Genomic DNA, 14,981 nt, shown 5'->3' with positions numbered 1-14,981 from the left:
TCATTGGGCAAGGGATGACATGGTCAAACCTGAGCGTTAGGGAAATCATCTTGGGAGTAGCTGGGTGGCTCACTGAATAGAGAACCAGACCTGGAGACACAAGGTCCTGGGTTCAAATCTAACTTCAGGCACTTCCCATCTGTGTGAGCTTGAGGCAGGTCACATAACCCCCAATGCCTAGCCTCTACTGTTCTTTTGCCTTGGAACCAATACTTAGTATCAATTCTTAGATAGAAAGTAAGGGTTTTAAGAAAGAAAAAAAGATCATCTTAGCAGCTGAATGGAGGTTGGATTAGAGTAGGGGAAAAACTTGAGGCAGGGAGATGAGTTAGAAAGCTGTTTCAAGAGTCTAGTGTGAGCTAATGAGGCCTTGAAGCAAGGTTAGTGCTGTGTGAATAAAGAGATAGCCTATATGGAAAATGTAACAGTGGAAATAACAATATCATGCAACAGATTAGATGTGTCATGTGCATCAGAATGAGGAATTAGAGATGACACTGAGATAATGAGCCAGTTCAACCTCTCACACTAAACTATTAAGATTTTTCTGAATCTATATTCTATACTCCATGATGTTAGCTATTCCTTTTAAGGTCATGTCACCTGCTAATTTAATAAGTGAACTTCTTTCAAGACATTAATAAAATTATTGAACAGAACACAGCCAGTTAGAAAGCTCTGTAGTACTCTACTAGAGGCATTTATTTTTTAGTTAAAGATGTTTCTTTGAGACCTGATCTAAATTAAAACATAATTGAGGGGGGGCAGTGGGGTAGCTCAGTGGATTGAGAGCCATGCCTAGAGACTGGAGGTCCTAGGTTCAAATCCAGCCTCAGACACTTCCCAGCTGTGTGACCCTGGGCAAGTCACTTGACCCCCATTGCCTATCCTTGCCAATCTTCCACCTATAAGTCAATACACAGAAGTTAAGGGTTTAAAATTAAAAAAAAAAACATAATTGAGAAATGTTTAACAAAATAAATAAAAATACAATACAACATAGATAATATTAATTTGTGGCTTGTTTCTATGTGAGTTTGACAACACTGCTCTTAGTTGCTAGTGCTCTATTAATCACCATTCTTTAGGTACAGATTTTCAACAGATGCAAAACTCACTTCACCTGTCAGTTCACCAATCGCTCTTGTCATTTAATCAAAAGGAATTTATTAGCTGTCTGATCTGTGTGAGCCAATGCAGTGGCATGCACATTTCTCGGGACCAGCCATCATTTTGATATGCTTTTGGTTTATAACTGTTGTGGTCATATGTTCATGCATACTGGACTCACTCAGAATGTCTGACCTTGGGGTGAGGAAGTCAGCCATTTCAAGTATACCTTTAAATAGGATCAGAAAGGAAAATAGAGTAAAAAATGGAAATTAACTCCAAGAACTGGTTACTGTTGCTGTGGATTGGCGTTTACTGGCTGAACTGTGAGAAGACAAGTGGGAGCTCATGGGAAACAATTGCTAACAATTGCTATGAAGAAACTGTTGTAGGTAAGACAGTACAAAGACAGGAGTACTAAAGATTAGAAAAAAGTAACTTTTACTGATGAAACATTTCTCAAGAGAAAAATTTAGCAGTAAAAGATGGATAAAAACACATTTGATGATCATAAATGTGATTACAGTGAACTCACAAAAATAGAGGATAGGAAAAAGGATTAAAAAACAGAATGCAGGGGGCAGCTGGATGGCTCAGTAGGTTGAGAGCCAGGCCTAGAGATGGGAGGTCCTAGTTTCAAATTTGGCCTCCAACACTTCCTAGCTGTGTGACCCTGGGTAAGTCACTTAGTCCCCATTGCCTAGCCTAAATTTACCACTCTTCCTTGGAGCCAATACACAGTATTGATTCTAAGACAAAAGGGAAGGATAAAAAAAAAGCAGAATGCAACCATATTCTATTCACTAGAAACACTTGAAAGATAAAAATTCGTATAGAATTAGTATAAAGAACTGGAGCAACATCTTTTACACTTCAGCTGAAATTTTTTTAAAATACTGTATACTTATTACTTCAGACCAAACAACTGCATAAATAGATTTGATTTAAAAAGATTAACAGTTGAAAATAGTTTAGATATTGATTTCAAAATCTCCACCTAAAAAGACAGATAAAAGAGACTTTATGCTGAGAGATACACAGACAATGAGTTAATATCATTATGTAAAATGTATGTACCAAATGACATTGTATCTAAATTCTTAAAGGAAAAGCTAAACAAGATTCAGGAAGAAATAGACTTTAAAGCCACAAGAATTAGTGATCACAGTGTACCTCTTTAAATACTAGGCAAATTGAAAGAAATAGGAAAGAAATTAAGAACTTCAATAGAATTTTATGGAAGTAGAGATATGCTAGATAAAGAAATATGATTGATTTCCACTGATTTTTGTGGGAATACAAAGAATACATGTATCTCATTTAACATGGCATCTTTACAAAAACTGAAAAAAGCATTGTCATAAAAACTTCACACATATATCCCAAAACAACAAGAAAACAGATGTAAAAAACATTCTTTACAAACTACAATGCAATCAATATTATATTCAACAAAGGACCATTGAGGGGGCTGCTGGGTAGCTCAGTGGATTGAGAGCCAGGCCTAGAGACGAGAGGTCCTGGGTTCAAATTTGGCCTCAAATTTGGGCAAGTCACTTAACCCTCATTGCCTATCCCTTACCACTCTTCTGCCTTAGAACCAGTACCCAGTATTGATTCTAAGAAGGAAGGTAAGGGCTTAAAAATACATACATACATACAAACATACATACAAACATACAGTAAAGGACCATTGATAGCACTGTGTGGATGGAGAAGACCTAAGTTTGATTACTGCCTCAAGAATACTAGATGTGTGACTTTGAATGAGTCATTTAACCTGAGTTACCTCATCTACAAAATGGAGGTAAGAGTATTACCACATCACAAGTTTATTATGCAGATAAAATGAGATAATACTTGTAAAACACTTTGCAAGCCTTTAAGTGCTATATAAATGCTAAATATTATTAAAATAAAAGATTAAAAATTAAAAATAATATTGATTCTAAGAGAAGGTAAGAGTTTTTTTTAAAGGAATAAAAATTAGAGACTACTTAATGTAATCCTAAAGAATTTATGTCGATAATAAATCATAGAAACAATTGATAATTTCATTCATGATAAATTTTAAAGATGGGATAGTATACCAAAATTTGAAGATAGTATACCAAAATTAGCCAAAGTAACTCTTAAGAGAAAATTTTATCTCTAAACACTTTTAATCAGCAAAAAACATGCAGACCAATGAATTGGGAATGCAATTAAAAAAATACAAAACCAACAAAGTTTAAAACAAATCCTACCAAGGATCTCACATTGACATTTAGCTATATGACTATGAACAAGATGATGTCTAACATCCTGAAAAACTATTACTTCTTTCATCGTTAATCCTGTTTCTTCATCTGTAAAAATCAAATTGTTGAAATTTATACTACAGACTGCATAGGGTTGTTGTGGGAGATATGTTTTGCAAATCTTAAAGAATTACAACTATGCATTATTATCAGTATGAAATGAAACTGGCTATCAAACTGAGTTCTTCCAAAGCTCAGTGCTCTTTCCACCAATACTACGATACCTTTTCCAAGAATGGAACATCCATTCAAGGATGTCACTTTTACCAAGGTTCTGGGCTGCATAGTATGGTATTAGTTGCCCTTTTTTTTAATAACTTCAGATAATTTCCACTGTACAGAAAAGAGAAAAATGTAACTTTGGCATTAATTTTAGAAATCTAAATATGTAGTTCCAAATACTGAATGAAAAAGTGAATCCCAAGATTTCAGATTTGTGAGAGTAAACTCTGGTAGCAACTTCTTGCTATGCCGTCTCCAACCTCATATGAAATCTGAATACTTAATTTCCACTCTGCATAGATACCCATTATTTCCTTAGAAAGCCCAATTCTCTTATGATGAGACAATGCTGGGTAGTTATAAAAGATCATGTTTCAAAACTGGTATTCCCACAACCTTGTTCAAACAAGTTTCCCCACTTCCTCATTGCCATCTTTTTTTTTTTTTTTACTTCCCTTCCCCTCCCCCCCCCCCCAATTTCGCTCATGCTATTTTTTTTTTTAAACCCTTGTACTTTCGGTGTATTGTCTCATAGGTGGAAGAGTGGTAAGGGTGGGCAATGGGGGTCAAGTGACTTGCCCAGGGTCACACAGCTGGGAAGTGGCTGAGGCCGGGTTTGAACCTAGGACTTCCTGTCTCTAGGCCTGACTCTCACTCCACTGAGCTACCCAGCTGCCCCCTCATGCTATTTTTTCTGGATACTTTCCAGACCAGTTTTAGAAGCTTTTAGCCTTTACTAATTATGTGCTCCAGAGAAGATTTTAATATTACCTGCTTTCATTTGCAGAGTTAAAATTTGCATTTCACATTCCAGGCAGTGACAGATTACATTTCACTCAGTAATCTCACTTGACCTTTCAAACATCTCAAGCTGGATGTCCAGTAGATATCTTAAGCTAAACATGTCTAAAACAGAAGTCATAATCTCTCCTCCTAACACCCACCTCCCCAACCCCCCATGCTCACCCATCTTCCCTGTTACTGTAGAGGGCAATGTCATCCTTATAGTCCCTCATGAGTATAGAAGTCATCCTGGATTCCTCACTATCATCCCCAAAATCCAGTCAGTTGCCAAAGCCTATTAATTTCAACTTTGCATCCTCTCTTAAATACACCCCCTTCTCTCTTCTGATACTCCCACCATGCTGGTACTGGTTCTCATCCCTCACTCTTGAACTATTGCTTCAGTATCCTGTGGGTTTGTTTGCCTCAGGTTTTTTCCCATTCTACTCTTCATTCAGCTACCAAAATAATTTTCCTGACATGCAAATCCTACCATGTCATTCTCTTCTCAATAAACTTCAGTGGCTCCCTATCATCTCCAGAATCAAATGTAAAATTCTGTTTTGTATTTAATACCTTCTTAACTTAGACCCCTTCTACCTTTCTAATCTTCTAACACTTTACTCCTCAACATGGACACTGACCTCCTGGGTATTCCTAGAACAAGAAATTCTGTCTCATGACTCCAGGCATTTTTTCTGGCTGTCCCCCATGCTTAGAATGTTCTATCTCCTCAATTCCAACTGCTGACTTTTATGGCTTCCTTTAAGTCCCATCTAAAATCTCATCTTTTATAGGAAGTCTTTCCCAAATCCTTTTAATTCTAATGCCTTCCCTCTGTTAATGATTTCCTTGTACATATTTTTTCTTGTTGACTTCCTCATTAGATTGTAAGATACTGGGGGAGAGGGGGGTTCTCTTTTGCTTTTTTCTTGTATCCCCAGCAATTAGCATGGTGCTTGGCACATAGTTGGCACTTAATAAATATTTATTATTAATTCATTGATAAGAAAGTTTTATTGGTCCAGACTCAAAGATTATTGATTAAAGAGATCGTAGAGATCATCTAATATAGGGATTCTTTACCTTTTCATGTGTCATGGACTCCTTTATCAGGCTAGTAACACCTACAGACCATTTCTCAGAATAATATATTTAAATGCACAAAGTGAAGCATGTAGAATTACAAAGGAAACCAAATGTTAGCTAAAATAAAGATGTATTTTTTTCCCATTCAAGTTTACAGACTCCCTGAACTCTCTTTATGGACCCCTTCTATGGACTCTAGGGCAAACAACCCCTAATTTGATTGAACTTCTCATTTTATTGATAAGGAAACTGAGACCTATAGATATGAAGGTATTTTGGGGGCTTCATATTGAATTTTCTGGAATGGTGATGTGAGAAACAATGTCTTTATTCTTTGATTCATCCCCTAGATTTGAGAGTCAAGAGACTTGGGTTCTAGACTAGTGCTATTATTGACCACATAAATGCACACATACATGAATACCTACATCACTTAACCCATTCAGATTCAGTTGACTCATCTCGCAACTGAGTGACTTGAACTCCTGTTTTATTATATCATTGATATTTAAGGGCACTTAGAGCTCTTTACATTTTTTATGTATGAATCAGACCTCTTAAGTCCATTCTACAATTATCAGCCTTTATGTTTCCATTCAAGAGTTACTACTTAAAACAGTACAACTCAGATTCTTTGTAATAAAATATTTTATTTTTGTGAATTTATATCTCAAACAAGGTTTTTGGAAACAAAAGAATTATCATAGCTCCCTTTTAATAACTAATAATAATAATTTATCCTACTTCAAAATAGCTTATCATCAAAACTCCTGTTGTTCCTAAAGCAACAAAAATTCATTAAAATCTCTTATGGTAAGGAGAAGAAAACTTATAGATGTTTCATTTTTACAAAATGCAGGGTTTATGTTTTACTTGAAATGTCTTAATTCATTTGGATTACTTCCTTTGTGCTATACATAATTGGGCTTATTTTGTTTTACTTAGAGCAACGTTTTTTAAAAATACACATAGAATTATTTTCCTCCCCTCTTTATTTGCTTCATCTGTGGATAGATGTTGTACAATTCCACAAAAAAACTTCCAAGTGTTCTAACAGTTGCTGAAGAAAAAAAAAAAAACCTTCATACATTGTGTCTTTTATTGACTGAGCGAAGGAAATTTAAGAAGAGGGAAAAAATTCATGGGAACCCCTCCTCCATTTTAGAATATGTGGTTTCATTATTCTGCAGCAAAAACTTTGGAATAGAAATATTTTCTGAACTTATTGTTGCTAAAAATATTTGTAGTTTGGGAAAGTATGCTTAAATCTGACCCTTGTGACCATCTGCACATTCTAAGTAACTGCTTTAGGTTCTTTAGCAGCTGGAGAGAGGAAAAGGTCAGGAATATCTCTCCATGTACTCTTTACTCCATCTATGGCATGGTCTTCCCAATGTAAAAACAAAGACATTTTTGTGGGTTATTTATATTCTTTGCTGTCCAGCATAGATTAAAATTTCTCAAAGGCATTTTTACATCTTATTTTTGGTGAGGGACTAGCATAGATTAAAATTTCTTAAAGGCATTTTTATATCTTATTTTTGGTGAGGGAGTAGTAAGTAAGAAGCACAAGGAATGAAAGACCTAAACAAATGGGTTTACTGTCTTTACCAGATTTCACTGAGTTCTTACATTAGAATTGTTCATTTCAACATGTATTTGTTTAAAATTCTAAAGTAATGTTTTAAAATAAAATAATAGTTCAGGACAATAAAAAAATCTAACAAAATAAAAACAAAAATAACAAAATACTGAAAACTTCACACTATTCACAGTCTTGAGGTAAAAAAATACACATTTACTTTTAATAAAACAATATTGTATTTGCTTGACTGTTCCCTTCTGATCTCTGCATCTTCTTTGTATTTATCAGAATGTGTTGCCCTTATTTTTATATAGTCAGTTTGCATGTTGCTACTTTTTTCATTATCATTACTTTATAACTTATTTCTTTATATTCTTATAATTTCCTCTGCCACAGAAATATGCTTTTGTATTGATATACCACAATATTACAAATAATGCTGTTAATTTATACTTACAATGTAATGCAGTATAAATAGTTCTTTTTTTTTCCTGCTCCTTTAATAAAATCCTTAGGGTCAAAGAATATGGTTGGTTTTTTACATACCTATTATCTTTTGCCAAAATACTTTCTGAAATGATTATTCTAATTTTAAAACTCTTATCAACAGTTAGCATGTATTTATTAAGTGTTAGTTGTTTGCGGACATTATAGATCCAATAAGATTATAGAGTAAAATCAAAGGAACTCAGTTCATCAAGTCCAATCTATACCTGAATAGGACTCCCTCTAAAACATATCTGACAGCTGGTTCTTCATCTTTGGCAAAAGGACCTCCAGTGAAATCTTCTTTTAGGGGAAGGGAATGGGAAAGGGAACATTAACAGTTTGTATAGCCCTGAATATTGGGAAATCTTTCTTCAACTTCCACCCATTAATATAGTTTTGCTGTCTGGTGCCAGGCAAAACAAGGAATATCTTAAGTATTCTCTTTTCAAACATACATCATTTGTGTATGATGGAGAGTCTTGGTCTTGGGACAGTCTTTTGGAAAGAAGGGTCAATGCCTAAGGATACATCACAGGACAGAGACATTTCTTATACCCCACAACAATACCTACATATCATTAAGCCCCAAATCTGGCCATTCTCTTTTGTCTCTTTGGCATAATAAGTTCCCTGCAATCAAAGTGTCTTTAAGATCAGGTTCCAAATAAAGGAGGTAAAAATTAACTTGGGCTCAGAAAGGGCAATCTAAATTACAGTACTGGCTCTATCACTAACTAGATGTATGAATTTGAAAAAGTCCTTAACCTCGCTGAGAATTGGACTAAATAATCTCCATGGCCTCTCCCACCTCTGAATTCTTTCTTATTCTCTATAATCTCTGACCTAATGTTTTCAGTCAGGAACAGTGGAATTTTGTTTCCTCTATGCTTTTCCCAAATGTATAGCTTTAAAGATGTAGTCACCTATTGAATATGATTTATGGAAACCTACGCATCCCTTTCTCATTCCTTTTTCAGGTATATCCTCCATATATGTTTAATCTCATAAAGACTTAAAATGGGGATCAATGCTCTCTCCTCCCTTTTCCAACATTCTTGTCACTGTTACCACAAACGGGAATAAGGGCCATTTCTTATTTTTCTTTTCAAAGAAAACTTTGTTTTATGGACAAGAAAATATATCAGTAGTCAGCTTCATTAGTGATAAGCCTTTCCAAACCTAAATAGTCTGTCCCTCAGAAAGCAACCTGACTTTCTGATTATACTTGAAGCCTCTTGAGACTGATAGAATTTTTAAGAGCTAATACTCTACTGGCATAACCTTTCAAAACCTAGTATTTTTTCCATTCCATAGTGAGACTGGAGTAGGTTTTTGTGTAGTACTACCTGGCTAGAGGAGTGAGAGAGAATTTTAGGGTTGGAGATGGAAGGGAGATTCAAAATACAAACTATATTAATTGTGGATTAGTAAAATCTGAGAGATGTGGATTAACAGAGTTGATCTGAAAAAAACTTCACAATTTAGATGATTGCAAGTTCCTTAAGTCAAAAGTATATTGTAGCTTCCAAAGAAAGCTAATAGGATTTAAGGCTGCATTGATATAAGTGGTACTACTAATAATAGTCATTTTATCCACTTGACTAGTAGTTCACAAAATGTTAAATGTAAAAGAATAATAGTGGGGCAGCTGGGTAGCTCAGTGGAGTGAGAGTCAGGCCTGGAGACAGGAGGTCCTAGGTTCAATTTGTAGACTACTGGATGTAGCCTTCAGTAACCCAGGATCACTTCCACACCGTCATATGGTATTAAAAAAAAAAAACAACTTTTAGTGGAGGATATGTTTTCACATTTATGCTTCACAGTGTGTATAGTGGGCTGGAGGGGGGGGTGTTATGTCCCCCTTCAGACGTAAACTCATCAAGTTCTACTTTCTCTCTAATTTCCCATAATGCTCTGTGTGGTGCCCTGCATAACAGCAGTACAATCAAGACTATTTTCTGAGCATTTATTAGCCCTGGAAGACCAGCCCCCTATAGCAAAAGATTACTATTGGAAACATCTTAAAATATACAATGGATTCTATTTTTATACAAAACTCATGGTATCCTTATTAATAAAAATTGATTTCCTTGTGCTTTTTGGTCATTAATAGTAGTTTCTTAAACTGTCATGATAGGCTACAACTTTCTATTAAAGTCTGAGGCTGCTGTTAAAACTCTTAAATTTCTGAAAAAGTATCCCAGCTGTTTTTGTTTTCCTAGCAGATAAACTCCTCAGGCAGAAACAAGGAGATAAATAATGTTTGGGATACTTTTGATGAAGAGGTTTTCTCTGGAATGTTAATTTAGTAGTTGATAGTTGAATAATATTTTGATATTATGAGATTTATGATCACTTTTAATAAAATATTATCTCTTCTTATTCTTTTGGGGAAATTTATGTTTTATAGCTGTACCACGGTTTGCCTTTTCCATGGTAATTTTTAATAAAGCTGGTTTGGTTTTTTGCCTTTTTTCCCCCAGTTTAAAAAGATGACTATGTGCATTTGTCTATGAGAGAAACAGCATAGCAGAGCCTCCAGTCAAGCAGGAATGTATTTTGGAAACAGGCAAATTCCCAGATTAGAAGAGGCTCTGGTACAACTGAGCTCACTCTGCATGAGTAATTCTGGGTGGTTGTTTCGTGCAACAAACTGGGAAGTTATAAACTTTCAATGAGCTTCATTATTAGAACCCCACCATGCTGGTGTTAAGATATGTAGGAAGTGGACTGTTTACCATTGTAGTGTAGGTTTTGCCTAGCTCTGCCTTTGCTGAGAACTCCAAAGAATTCCTACACTATGGAAATCTAACAGATTTATAACTTCTACTGCATCTAAGTAATTTAAATAATGGCAGAGAGCCAAGATTAATAATCTGCATAGCAGAACAGGGAGGAAGTGGTAGTATAATGTTGAACTTCAAATAAGCATTGTTAATAGCTTACTAGAATCTGGTAAGTAACTTGCTGCATTATTTATTATTTTTTCTTCCAATTTAAAAAACAAAATTTTTTTATCTAAATGTCTAAAAGCCCATTGAAAATATTATTACATATTTCTTTATTCTTTTGTTTAAGTGTATTACTATACTGAAATGTAGCTAAAAAACTGTACTTAGGTATTTGGCAAATTCAGAGTTGGTCAATTAAACGAAACTTAACTGTGGGTCCCCATAGTGTACTAATGATTTTATTTTTACCTTTCTGAGTTTGGTAAAAGATTTTTTCCATATGAAGAATATGTGGTTCCAGACATGTATCTACTTGATAAATTGCTTCTTGGGATTTCTTAGGGTAATTATACTTTGCCACAAGCACAAAATGAATTTTTAAATGCAGAGATTTTTGTTATTCTTCACTTCCCCTCCCCCAAGTCCTGCTCACTGCAATCTGGTTTGCCTGCTCTTGCTTACCCCCATGCCTATGCTTTAAGCAAAATCTCCCATTTAAAACTGGAATAGTCCACAATCAAAACGTGATTAATTTGAAACCCTCTCCTTACTGGCCCACTGTTAAAGACTCCCTTGCTAATTTTTTCCCTCAACTACTTTGAGCATACTGGCATTGAGAGAACTGTCTTAAGGAGGTTTTCAGGGTGGGGTTTAGAGTACACTAACACACAAATGTCAGTTCTCCTTAACTCAGTTTATTGTCTCCTTAGTACAATTCTGGAGGAGGAGAAGCTTCAACAAGAAGAACGAATGAGAATGGAATCAAGAAGACAGGTCACAGTGTCCTGGGATTCAGGAGGCTCAGACGAAGCTCCTCCCAAGGTAGTCCTTACTTATTGATTATTGAAAGCTTTTTTTTTTTAATGTCATTTAAAAGTGTCAACAATGCTGTAGTGTTATCTTTGCAGAAAAGTGAGAGGATTGCATTTTTTTACTACAGAGTTCATCTTAGAAGATCTTTTTGTTCTCACAATACAAAATTGCCATGCCTACTAATTATTTCTCATTTTAGCCTTCCCAACAACCATAAACATGTCAATAGACAGCATTCTGATAGATGCTGTCTCAACTCTAAATTCAGGGCCCCTAAGTTGAACAGAACAAAACTTCTCCTTATTGTTTCTTTGTGACTTAGCTTGCTTTCCTTCCTCTTCATCTGTGAAATTTGAAATAGAAAAACCTGGCTCATAGCAAACATTTTTGTCCTTGGCAAATTATGGTTGTCAGGGATCCCACTAATCAGTAAAATCAAGCTTACTTAGAAGGTGGGGTCAGACCGGAAAAGCATTCATTATATTCTACTGTATTTTGAAAATAATTTTACATTCCTGTCTAATCAGATCCCTTTTTTCTTTGAAAACCCAGCTAATAAGATCATTATGTGTGTGTTCTGTCTTTTTGTTGCTAGGTTGTTTTTTCCAAAGTGGAAATACATTGAAATGAAATTAGGTGCTACCTGCTGCCTTCTCTCTTGAACTTAGGTGCTAACTTAGTCAAGTAATCCCCTCAAACTTTTTGGTCTCAGGATGTGAGTTATATCTATTAGCATTTCTCATGTCGAAATCATAAAACTTAAAATATCTTAGTATAAAACAGTTTTGACCTGGACCTCTTGAAAAGGGGATGGGAAGAGAAACAGAGGGAATTTACTTTGAGAAGCATTGCCTTAGTTTAAAAAGTACAAATCTATTTGCACTAAACACTCAGAGATGTGTCTAAAACTAGCTATTTGATCAAAGTGATTAGGTGATAGACCAAGCCAAGTAATTGGTACCCAATAGAAGATTCTTACAATTTATGTGGAAACTCCCATAATGCTATTTTGCCTACTGTATCTTTTGCCTTTCTGATGATACCTTACAATATAATTAAACTAGATTCTTTAATGGTAGAATTGCTAGAGCAAGTACATCACTTTGTAAAGTTGTAAATTAAAACTCTGTAAACTAGTAATAGTTGACTAACAAAGATTGATTAGCAATTAAGACTGCTTTAGTAAACTGGAGTAAATTCTGTGGAATAGGAATTCACAGATATATGATAGCCTTTTTTGTTCATTTTCTTATTAAAATCCCTGGTTTATTGCAATATGGTTATCAAAAACAACTAGAGTGATGCTTTGGGAGCCAGGAGACCTGAATTGTAGCTTGGGGACCTTGGACAATAACTTCCCTGGGGGATCGATTTGTTTGTCTGTGGCAATATTATACAGCAAAGGCCAATGGAAAATATTTTTCACTTTTTAAAATCCAGTGACAGCATAAGAAAAAATTGCTTAACCCAGTGCCTAGTTCATATAGTAAGCACCATATAAACATTAACTACTTTTACTATTTTTAGTATTAAGAACAGTACTTAGCATGTACCTCTGCATGTAGACATACAGTACAGGACATTTCCTTGATGATGAATAAGCTCATTGTTTAATGTTACTAACTTAAAAATCACTGGATTCAGGTACTTTATGTTGAACAAACTTTCTTAATTGTGTATAGGTTTTTGCAGTTTAAGTTAAGCTAGTTTTTGTTTTTCCAAAATTGCTGCAAAATGTTATCAGTTAGATTTTTGTTTCTTAGTACTTCAGTACTTGAAGGATCTGTAGTTTTGTTGGTATGAGTACTCCCTTCACCAACATACATTAAAACCCATCATTAACTTAGAATATTTGAGAATTACATGACTGAAAAATCCATTACCCTACAGCTTGACTGTAATGAGCTTCTCTGAACTTTGCTAGACCTATTCCTGAATAATGGATTTGTAGTCAGTCTATCACTGCACCCCTCCTGCAGGGAGAATCTACCAGAGTCTGTGCCTCAGGATTGTATAGCCTTTGTGTACCCAGAGACCATTTCTTGTCAGGATAAGGCATATACAATAAGACTGTCCTGGAGATTTCCTCCCTAGAACCAGGAATACCTGGGTTCCAGTCCTGCCACTAATACTCTGTTTGACTGTGGGCAAGCCACTTTGACATCCTCTACCTCAGTTTCTTCATCCGTGTAATGGGGTTAACAACATTACATACATCATAGGGTTGTTGTGAAGATCACATGAGATACTATATGTAAAGTACTTTGTTAAAACACAAAGTGCCATGAGAATATTTATTTTTATTATTTATCATATCACAGAATGTCTACTGAACAGTATTCAGACTGCTCAGCTCCCATACTTACTCCAACAAAACCCTGAATTGGCACCAGAACAAACCATGATGAAGGAATACAATGATAAACTGTAATAAATTACTTTGTCCATCGTAGAACTATAGAAGAGATTGGCTGGGAGGCTGAATACAATAGCAAAGTGGGCTTCAGAGTAGGATAGCCTCCCAGCTAGACTAAATAGTCATAGACATGGTCCATAAACATTTATGAAGTGTCTGTTATGCACCATGCACTATGCTAAGTATGTAGATATAAATAAACATTTATTACCAGTGGCTTATATAGACTAAGTTTCTGTGTCCAGAGGCAGAAGGAGTTGAAAGAAGGACCCAAGATAGGAAACTTTGAAGTGTTGGAGTGAAGGAGCAGTGCTCAGAATGGAATCTACAGACCTTATCCAAGGACATCAAGGTCTCTTGCACACTGCCATTAGATTCCAGACAAAGTATCTAACCCCAGAGAGTAAAGGACACCACAAGAACCATGATAACTCAGGGAGACATCAAGTCAGGGCAGAAATACATACTGAAATTACAGCAGTAGTAGACAGAGTTTGGTCTTATCCCAAAGTCCCATTTCAGGAAGTCTAAGAAAACACCTACCATTATCAAAATTATTGCAAATCTGAAGATCCCCAAAGACTATAACTTCATAACAAGTGCAAGCAAAGACTCAAAGGGAAAAAAAATGGATTTTCCCCAAAGACTCTTGGATTCCTAGAAGAAAAGAAACAGAACTTTTTTTAAAGGTTTTAAATAAAAACTTTGGAGGAAAGGACTGGAAGAATAAAAAGACAAAGTAGTAAACTTACCCAGCCAGAGCAAAGCCTCCCTGAATAACAGAATAGACCAGAAATCAGTAACTCCATGAGACAGCAAGAAATAGTAGAACAAAATCAATAGAATGAAAAAAAAGAAGAAAATTTAATATATGATATCAGAAACAACTGACCTGTAAAACAAGTCAGAATGAAATAATTTGAGTCAAAGGACTCCCACCATGATTTAAGAAAACAAAAAGCCCATACACTTCAAGAAATCATAAATTAAATTTATCCCAATCTATTAGAACAACAGGGCAAAGTAAAAATAGAAAGAACTCACCCATTAATCTCCTGATTGGAACCTCAAAAGAAAAAGTCCCCCAGATATTAGAGCCAAAATTTAGAATTCATATCAAAAAAAATTATAGCAGAAATCCAGAAATAGTTTAGTACCAAGGAACCCCCCAAAAAGGTCATCTGAGCCTTGGAAACTTCTTAAAACCAGAGATCATGGGATAG

General features: G+C 35.2%; 1 protein-coding gene across 6 annotated transcripts in view; it reads left to right on the top strand.

Annotated features, from left to right (window-relative positions):
- PTK2 (protein tyrosine kinase 2) overlaps nucleotides 1–14,981 on the top strand; it is a 410,474-nt gene that overhangs the window by 336,308 nt on the left and 59,185 nt on the right. For 5 of the 6 annotated variants that reach the window (XM_044669284.1, XM_044669268.1, XM_044669260.1 and 2 more), the window contains one exon: nucleotides 11,240–11,351. In XM_044669284.1, the coding sequence (XP_044525219.1) occupies nucleotides 11,240–11,351 (112 nt within the window). Of the gene's footprint in view, nucleotides 1–10,834; nucleotides 10,873–11,239; nucleotides 11,352–14,981 lie in introns of those variants that run through there. The other variant, XM_044669291.1, reaches the window with a different exon arrangement.

This window comes from Gracilinanus agilis, chromosome 1, assembly GCF_016433145.1.
Source record: "Gracilinanus agilis isolate LMUSP501 chromosome 1, AgileGrace, whole genome shotgun sequence".
Lineage (NCBI taxonomy): Eukaryota > Metazoa > Chordata > Mammalia > Didelphimorphia > Didelphidae > Gracilinanus > Gracilinanus agilis.
This window is presented reverse-complemented; position numbering and strand designations above follow the sequence as displayed.